Source organism: Montipora capricornis, chromosome 12 (assembly GCF_036669925.1).
Source record: "Montipora capricornis isolate CH-2021 chromosome 12, ASM3666992v2, whole genome shotgun sequence".
Classification (NCBI taxonomy): Eukaryota; Metazoa; Cnidaria; class Anthozoa; order Scleractinia; family Acroporidae; genus Montipora; species Montipora capricornis.
The window spans coordinates 23,794,998-23,804,975 of NC_090894.1; the positions used below are offsets into that span (position 1 = coordinate 23,794,998).

The 9,978-nt window shown below is 39.7% G+C and overlaps 1 protein-coding gene across 4 annotated transcripts in view; it reads right to left on the minus strand.

Annotated features, from left to right (window-relative positions):
* Nucleotides 1-1,361: 1,361 nt before the first annotated feature.
* Nucleotides 1,362-9,978, minus strand: part of LOC138027940 (uncharacterized) — a 10,500-nt gene continuing 1,883 nt past the window's right edge. The window contains exons 1-4 of one of the 4 annotated variants that reach the window (XM_068875565.1): nt 7,947-8,071; nt 6,274-6,681; nt 3,725-4,360; nt 1,362-2,242 (exon numbers count right to left, since the gene is read on the minus strand). In XM_068875565.1, the coding sequence (XP_068731666.1) occupies nt 1,731-2,242; nt 3,725-4,360; nt 6,274-6,529 (1,404 nt within the window). In that variant the 5' untranslated portion in view covers nt 6,530-6,681; nt 7,947-8,071 and the 3' untranslated portion in view covers nt 1,362-1,730. Of the gene's footprint in view, nt 2,243-3,724; nt 4,361-6,273; nt 6,846-7,946; nt 8,072-9,978 lie in introns of those variants that run through there. The other 3 variants (XM_068875567.1, XM_068875566.1, XM_068875568.1) reach the window with 3 other exon arrangements.

Consider the following 9,978-nt stretch of genomic DNA (forward strand, 5'->3'; position numbering starts at 1 on the left):
CCGTAAGGATAAAAGCTCATCCCGAGATTGCGAGCCACCGATCGCTTTTAGGAGGTTTTCACGTGACGTCATCGACGCCATGTTTGTGGACGAAAATAAAAGATCTCTCATTAGCTTCTTTGTTCGTCCACCAGCAGTTGTACGTTTCACTATTGTTATTGGTGTCTCTAGAGGTTGATTGAAAACGTCCTATACCAGCCCCAAGTTAAAAAGTTCTCGCCCTCACCACGTACGGATAACTGAAAAGTTGCAGCGTTGGACCAGAGGGTGTAAAGATTTTAAAGGTTTCCAAAGGAATACTTATTTCTAAAAGTATAGTAATTTTCTGCTATCTTCTTATGTTTATTAAGGGGATCCCTTTTCACTAGCCGCTCAACGCATTCGCAGCAACGACGACATTACGGCCATGACAACGACAACGCCACAAAATAATAATATCTTTGGTTGACCGGCAGAGAACAAAATCGTGCTGCACGGGCATGCGGCACGCTTTTTAGAGCATATTTTGCAGTACACTCCTTAGCGACGACATAAAATCACCAAATTCGAGATATTGACAACAACTTGAGAATTCTTTCTCTATTTGTACTCTGAAACCGCTCGTAAAATTCATTTTTTCGGATACTTCGCCCACATTGTACCACGTCAACGAGATGGAACTGAATCGCAAAAGACTCACGATAGTTCAAAGCTGTATTTGCGGTGACGTTTTCGTCAACGTCACATTCTTAGATCTTGAAGTCTTTATTATGTAGTTTGTGCTCTCCAAACCACCACGCCGTTCAAGTTTACGCGTGCGCACTTGCTTAAGGTCATAAAATGACAACATTCTCGTCACCAGAGCCTCGGGTCGACCAAGGCTCTGCCGGAAACTCTCTGTAGGAGAACATGTGCCGTAGGGTTCTTATAGCCAAAAATTGGCTATTGTAATCTTACGGCGCCTGCTCACTCCTCGTGCTAACATGAATGCACCAATTACAGACGCTTTTGGTTGTTCTTCACGAAAACCAATGAGAAGACACTTTGTTTCAGGGTTCCCCAGAGCTCTTTTCTCCCTCAGTCAAGAGAAGAGCTCTGGAGTCGAGATTGAAAATGACAATAGGAACTGGCGAAATCTCATGTTGAATTCTGAGCATTCTAGACTTATGGGAATCAACACCAAACGCACCGAGTCGAACTGAATGGGCATTTTCTTGTAAACGAGCTCTTCGACTGTCTTCTTTTATTGATGATCTGGTCATTTTATATCATTTAGTTATTTATTTTCATTCTCTTTCATTTTGAAACATCGAAAAAGACAAAAACCGACTAAAAAGGAATTCTGAGGTCAGTTAATGCGAAAAGACAAACCATAGCAGTCATATGTTAAGTACATGACTTTATTTCAGAGCGTACAAAACAAAGCAAAATGAATTATCTTATACTCAACTTAAATAGTCGATGATTCGTGATAACGTAAAAAATCGTTTCCATTCTTCGCCTGCAAGCTCCAAGTTTAATAACGGCATTACTACTGTGCATAAAAAGGAAAAAATAACCATGCAGCGTGCACAAAAGTTGAAAAACATTAAATGGTTCGGGCCATAGTTGTCTGCATGCCATGCGAACCTGTTCTGGCTTGTCACGCAATCGTCCATGACAGTGGAAATTATCGCGTCACAAGCCATTGGATCGTCGGCCCTAAAGGCTGACTGCCTGCACGCACCAGTTAATTCATTTGTGACAAATATCTAATTCAGTAAGCGCAATATGGCCAGACAAGCGCAGGCCAGGAGGCTGTAGATTGGCTGAATTTGCGTGGAGGCTTTAGAATCAGGTGTTTCGTTTCCTTCTTGCAGCGTAAACGAGATCTTGGCAAACGGTGTGTTAGCGTTGTCTTTGATCTCCGTGTTACTGCTTGCTGTGATCAGTGTGATTACGTCTGGAGGTGTAGTTGGACTTTTCGGTGATTGGAAGTTCATTCCGCTATCTGTCCCGGCATCCCATGCCGGCAGACTCACCATTTCGCTCTTCTTCCATTCGCCATTGGATCCACAAAGGTCGTGGCTGTCGACTCCAATGAACCAATCAGGCGAAGGCGCGATCATGGTAATGAGGGACACCTTGGAATACATGCCCTTAACACTGACCATCATGCTCCAGGTTCCTGGTGTTTTCACATCTGCCGAGGCCACGTAAGCCATGTGCACGTATCCGGGCTTCTTATAATTCTTGATTTCGTTGTACAATGTACCAGTGGCACCTATAAAACGAGGACAATTTGTAAACTATATTTCATAAACTCATTTAGAATTCAATTGCCGATCATCGGGTGAGTATCACATTAAGCGCATGCGCGTGGATACCATTGAAATACTGTGTACCATTCTCCAGTTACAGTGAAATATATCATTTGATTCAAATAATCACATTTATCTCTTCATTAAACAAAAATAGAACGCTGCGCAATACCGTATTCTCTCATTGAGAGGTCGTATCAAGAACTCGTGCTTCGTGCTTCGTGCTTCATCGAAGTATTCAGACAGCAAGGGTCAGCAAGAAACAATACAAGAACCCGGCCTGTGGCCTTGTGCTTTTCATATTCTTCTCGGTGTCTTGATACCTCGATGAAGCAGACGCGCTCGTTTTTGAAATAATACTTACGCAAACGTGAAATTGAAAATGATTATATTTAAGTTCCTCGCCTGGAAGCTGCTCTATTTTGTGAGAACAAAAAATGATAATTTCCCATTCAAAGACTAAAATATTTGCATGCATCATACCATCGCTATGCAGTCTCCCAAACAAATATTAATATAAATTAGCATAATCATGACTGTAAAAGATAGTTAGGGTTCGTCTCGTAATCTTAGGAATTTGCCTAACTTTAACCCAACAAAACACTAACGCTAACTTAAGGACTACAATGATTGCTGTAAATACGCAGTTGTCAATAGACTTGTCGCATCACAAATGATCTGCAAAAAGTATGTTGGCTGAATTTCTGACTGACGTTTATCGCCCCAGCAACTTAAGAAACGTTATTACTCCTCGACGCACTATCGGCATACTTTGAGTTTTCTCTTGGTTTTCAAACATCAAGCAAAGGGTAAACTAATTAAGGATTTTCATAGCTCAGTATTATATAGTTCTTGACCCAGGTGAGGAAAGCACTTCGTGGTGCCAATCAAAATCGCCGTCCACCGTGACCTCAATAGTTTCACGATGGTGTCATTTGACTAAAACTACCAGAATTCAGCTTGTTTTTCTTTTCTTATTTAAATTTTGTATTCCCAGTGGGGTAAAAATAACAATCGCTCCAATTAGCATGAGACAGGCAAAACCTAAAGGATTCAAGTACTTGTAGTCAAATGGCGTTATCAGGCAAATGTCCTATTCCAGGACAATTATTTACTCTTACGTTTGGTTGGGCGCTCAACAGATCCCACTTAATAATTTATGGGCTTTCTTTGGGTAGTTCCGGCAAGCTATCCTTGGCTTGCACCTGATATCATTGGTGGCCACGTTAGTGTACTGAAATATAGCGAAAAAGTTTTTTCGGAATTTGGCTCTATTATTATGCAAAACGGGAGCGACATTTTGCCTTTTTTTCACCAATATGTCTGTCTAATCACGTGAGTACAAACCAAGAATGCAAGTTGTTCTGATTATTTATTAAATTCCACTTAATTCTAAGATTAATTTCCCCTACGGGATTGAAAAGTAGAAAGAACTTATGATGTACCTAATTCTGCAACCATCTTGACCCCCGTTGAAGCACGAGTCATTGGACTCCAGAATTTATACTTGTACGAGTGTGTGGCACCGACGGGGCGCGAGAAGTGAGCATCTTGTGGGAATCCATTCGGGTGACTTTGCTGGGTCCACATGGTTTGAATCTCGACTTTGTAAGTCCCTTCACCACTGCACATAGTCATTTCAGGTTTGTTTATCCTTGTTATCATCACCTTTCCAAGGGTGGCGATCATTCCCATCGTAGAGTTCTTGAAAGGGGTGTCAGAGGCTCGAGTAATAATTGAAATAGTTTCTACCGGATCAGTTGCAGCGTTGTCGGCGTCAAAGGCAGTGCCATCATCCGTCCCTGCATCCCAGGGGTGTAACATGTCCACCATCATACTGTCCAGCCACATTCCAGATGAGGTGTTGCAGAGGTTCATGTTCATGATACCCGTGAACCAATCAGGCGATGGGGCGATCATGGTGATAAGAGACACCAAAGGGAAGTCCTTCGTGACTTCGACGCCGAGATTCATGACATGCTGAGTGCCGTTTATGGGGCCGGGCGCCTTGAACGTTTTCCAGGCCGTTTTCTTGTACATTATGGCCATCATAAGTTCTTTTTCCAAAACCGTTACATTACCTTGGAGGAAGAAAAGGACCTAAGTCAGTAACAAACAAAATCAAGTTTAACAAGAGATCAGCAGATTAAAAACACTGGGGTGGAATAGAAGGTAAGGATCATTGAAATTTTCACCTTCCCCATCCCTCTTGTATTCTGTTTCATCCTTGACGTAACCTACATAGTGGCGCCAACCATTTCTACGACGCATGTCGGCAAAAGAACTTATATTGGCCTACTGTTGGGACAACAATAACCACCCAATATGACACAGAATTAATAATATATTTCATTGAAATAGGGTCAACGACGGGGGATTCAATCTCTTTATTTTTGCTCTTTGAAAACAAACAATATTATATAGTAACAGGGGTTGTGAGAAATTCTTATTCTCGAGGACTAGAGAGTTCCATAATGACTTATCTCTGAAAATTTGAGCGCGATATTCCAAATAATCTCTGAGCAATGAAGCTTTGAAAATTCGACATTTGGGACTTTGAGATCTACGACGGCGGCGTCGACAAAAACTTCACCTCCGTTTTAAATCTTTCACGAATATTCCATCGCGTTCGCGTCGTTCAATGTGGGCGAAGTATCCTAAAAAATATATAGGTGCGAGTGGAATTGTAGAATGAGAGATTTGCATTTCTATGCTCACGTTGTCATTAAAACCCTCAAATTAAGTGATTTCACGTCGTCGTTGTGCAGAGTACGGCAAAAAATGCGTACCAACACTATTATTTTTCCTCTTTTAACCAGTGACATTACAGTTTTGTGGCATTCTCCTCACGACTGTTCGTTCGTTATCAAAGCTAAAAAGTAGTAAAATTGGAGATTTAACTAAGTTTAACAAGTTCTTTACATTTTAAAGTCAATTTGTAAATAGCATGTTGCCTCGTAATGCAAACAATGACATCAGCACTGAACTATTTCCATATTGGGCCATACGTGTAGTCAATTAGTCTCTCAGTTATCTTTGAAAAGAAGCCGATGGGAACGCGAAGTTGTAAGCAATTTAAACTCGTTAATTTTGTTGCAAGTACATCAATTCTTAACTATCGAGACGACGAGGCAGTTCCGAAAATAATTTGTCAGAACAGTATCAAAAAATGAGACGAGGTGATAAGAAGAATATCGCTAAAAAAATTCAGCACATTTATTTTATGGAACGTTTAACATGTCTATTACTGAGACGTCACGGCAGTTTCTTAAAATATTTGTTGGGAAAAGTCTCGATAAGGTGGAAAGAACATCGCTGTGTAAAGGGCGAGCTCTTTTACTGTAGGAAAAGTTTACTGAAAAAGTACCTTAAATATTTAATCAACGGACAACTGAGTGGAACGGAGCTAGCAACGAATCGAAGACGTTGATAATTAGAGCGAGAACCCTACAAAACGATAGCTATTTTTTTGACAACAGGGATGGCTTTGTATCTTTAGTGCTGCCTCCGCCAGGTGACGACGTCGTGAACTAGTTTTATGGAGGACGTGGGAATCCGACGCCAACTTTTCAGCTTCCTCTCTAAACATCGACCACGTTTAAATTAATTTTGATTTAATCGTGGAAAGATGTCAAAACAGTTCGAATGAAAAAATGAGGACAATAAGAGAACATGATCGCTGATTCAACTCGGGGAACTACATTTTGAAACAATCCGAGAAACTTTATTCACAAATTGTCCTGGGAATTTTCGTGAATTTTCTGTTACTATTATCAAAGCCATCATTGCATGATCCAGGGACAAAGTCATGATGAGAAAGTTTAATAATAACCATTCAAAATTATAAACTAATTGTTCAATAATTTTTCCTGACTTCCACCCCTTTCCAACTTAATCCTCGTGATTACAGTGCCAAAAAAAAAGCCTATCACGAAAACGAGAAAAATCTCGAAAACGGCGAGGCTTTAATAACGGATATAAAATGTTCACCCACCATTTTCTGCCACCTCTTTGACTCCCGGAGTCGCGTTCATCCCAGGTCCCCACATCGAGTAAGCGTCCATGTGTGAGATTCCAAGGATGGAAGAAAAATGACCATCTGACGGGAAAGCGTTTGGGTGTGTGTCATTACTCCACATGCCATAGAATGACAACCAATAATCAGCTACTCCTTGGCATTTGTAAGGGCCAGCTGCATTCGTTGCTGAGAAGAAGCTCAAAAACACTGCTAACAAAGGAATCTTCATCATTCGGCAGTCGACGCCCGCTCTGCTTACACCACTGACCGGCTTCGAAATGATAGAGGTTTATAGAAAAGCACACTCATTTAAGAATGGAGTTGCGGTTATATTGCTTCAGAATTCTTGTTTACGTCATCTGGGTGTAGTTCTTTCTGGTGTTCCTGCCGTTGAAGGATTAAAGTTCTTTCATCGGTTTGTTTGCCATGCATCGTCATAAACAATTTTGTAATCTAGTTTTGACAATTCTGAAGTCTGAACACGTCATCCATAGGAAAAGTCACTGTGTAGTTACAGACATTATTTGTTAAACTTCGTTTCAGAAACCCTGTTATGAAAAACAAACGCGGGACTGATAAATGGTCACTCGGGGATTCGGACTCCTACCCCTGCGTTAAAAATTACTATAACATAAAAGTATTTTCACAGCCTTTTGTTGAAATGTTCTACTCTCAAAGTGCTAAGTAATTATGAGTTCATTTTTTGTGTTTCCTTGGTAACATAAAAATGCAGGCAAAGATAGGAACAATTAAGCCTAAATAACTTTTTTGTTGCTATTGTATTGGCTACCTTTGTCAGCCAAACACGCATAGTTTTTTGTCAATAATGAATTATTTATTTAACGTGCTCAATTACTATTTGTAAGCAATTTTTAAAGCAATTTTTAAAGCAACTTTGAACAAGAACATATGGAAACAATAAGTTTCGATCCGTCGTCGTTTGAGCGAAAGCAAAGGTTCTCTCTCGTGCATATCACTTCTCCAGCCGAACATTCCTTTGCCATTCTCGTCCCAAAAACGATGTGGAATGATGGCCGAATTTGAGGTTTTTGCGGATAAACAAAAGCACCCGACTATAAATTTTTCGTTTCTTGTTCTCTTCGTATACTTTCACGTAGCTCATTTTAGTCTAATTAACTATTTACTGATTGAAGTAAACTTGGTGTGGTTGTTGACGACAGGATATTTTTGTGTTTCCCTGACAAAATGAAACCGCGACCCGTTTAAAACAGATGGTGATCTAACTTCAGTGAAATTGCATTAAAGTAGAAGCTTGATATTAAACTTGAGGATATTCATGCCGGAGGGTGTGTTCATGTATCGTAATCACTTTTCATTGTCAATATCGAGAGTGTTCTTCAGGTTTCATGAACCAAGGAGAAACTAAAGAAAGCAAGTGTTTTGAAAGGTTGATTTAAAAATTTAGCCTTGCATGAATAAACAAACGAAGAAATAGGCTCGGCAGACTAACCTCAGTCAGGTTTATAGAATAATGAATGTAACTTTTTTGTACCAAGTTATGATTTTTAAGATACAATGTTTCGACTCTCTTGCTTTTGCATGTCATGATTAGGAGTGATAGTGAGCAAACGTTGCAAGTTTTTCAAACCTAGAAGAAAAATGTATCCCACAAGTCTTACTTGATTTACCTCAAAGTTTCTGGCAATGTCGACGAAGATTCGCGTCTCGTTTGCTAAATCGAAGGAAACCACACGAAATAATTGTTCCGCTTTGGGTATCTTACACGTACTTAGAGTCTACTTAGATTAATTAACATGGTTTAGTTCTCCCTTTGCTGAAACGACATTCCAATGCATTACAGTTTTAATACCGTAAACCAAAAAACTTGGTCACTAATTTTCTTTTTGTACCTGAGTTGGTGATCTAACTTCAGTGAAATTGCATTAAAGTAGAAGCTTGATATTAAACTTGAGGATATTCATGTCGGAGGGTGTGTTCATGCATCGTAATCGCTTTTCATTGTCAATATCGAGAGTGTTCTTCAGGTTTCATGACCCATGGAGAAACTAAAGAAAGCAAGTGTTTTGAAAGGTTGATTTAAAAATTTATCCTTGCATGAATAAACAAACGAAGAAATAGGCTCGGCAGACTAACCTCAGTCAGGTTTAAAGAATAATGAATGTAACTTTTTTGTACCAAGTTATGATTTTTAAGATACAAGGTTTCGACTCTCTTGCTTTTGCATGTCATCATTAGAAATGATAGTGAGCAAACGTTGCAAATTTTTCAAACCTAGAAGAAAAATGTATCCCACAAGTCTTACTTGATTTACCTCAAAGTTTCTGGCAATGTCGACGAAGATTCGCGTCTCGTTTGCTAAATCGAAGGAAACCACACGAAATAATTGTTCCGCTTTGGGTATCTTACACGTACTTAGAATAATTAACATGGTTTAGTTCTCCCTTTGCTGAAACGACATTCCAATGCATTAAAGTTTTAATACCAAAAACCAAAAGACTTGGTCACTAATTTTCTTTTTGTGCCTGAGTTCCATCTGTGCGCAGGCTCATGGAATACTTGAAGGAAATACCCCTCTTCCCTCGTTAACAAGCTAGGTTGCAAGTGGCACACAACTATTTGCTCGGTCCAACTAGCACTATGTATTATATTTTATTCACCACCGAGTTTAAATTAAGTTTTATTTATTTATTTATTTATTTATTTTAACAAAGCCAGCTCCAATAATATTGGTAATGTACCCTTTAGAAGGACAGACCTCCATGCCCAAGTCGCAAGATGTGGGTCCTTTTGACGTCGAGCAGAATCCTATTGAATCAAAATTGTGAGCGTGACTTTTTACAGTCTGCGGAAAAGTATCGAAATTATAACGCAAAAACAGATGAAGGGTTTGGTAAATAAACGTAGGTGCTGCGTTATAGCTGGTGGGGTGTGAAGCACGAAAAACGAGTTGATAAACCAAGGTAAATTAATCATCGAAACCAAAATTTTTTAAAGCTAATGTTTCTAGCGTTAGTCCTTCGTTGTTTAGTGTTTGATATTCCGAAGGCCGTGATGGCAGTCAACTTTTCTTAGAGGCAAGAGATCATTAGACTAACAAGACGAGACATTAACCAATTTAAAAGCAAACAAATTCCTCGGTTCTGATTCGATGGTCTGAAAGCACGGTCGACGAAAGTCATTACAGGAATCAAGCTGAGCCAAAAAGCTTTATACAAAAGCACATTGAAAAGTCCATGCCATGACTTGCATAATTAAGACGTCCATTTAGATAATATCAACATGCATATAAAGCGCTTTTATCGAAGTACCCGCTCAAGTTAGTCCACGCTTGCTCCTTCATGAGAAATCTTTCACATAAGCAAAAGGAAAATAACTCTCTCCGAATACAGACAAGGAAATCAAATAATGCTTCTTGTATTTGAGAGCAAGATGTACAGCGGGCCAGTTTCTTTAGGTTCCGTGAACGGCCGCGATCTTGGCGCCTGCCTGTCCGAAGATGAATCAGCAATGCTGTTTCTATTAAGGGATTCTAGTCCAATATTGTGAGTGTACTTTTACACAAGAAAACTCTCGTTATAGAAATATTTGTTTTTAGTATATACTAAAACAGTGGATAGCGTTGAACGCGGGCGCTGATTGTTTCGTCAAACTCCGAATATCCTGTGCTATTTGCACCCGGGCAACTCGGGAAAAAATGGC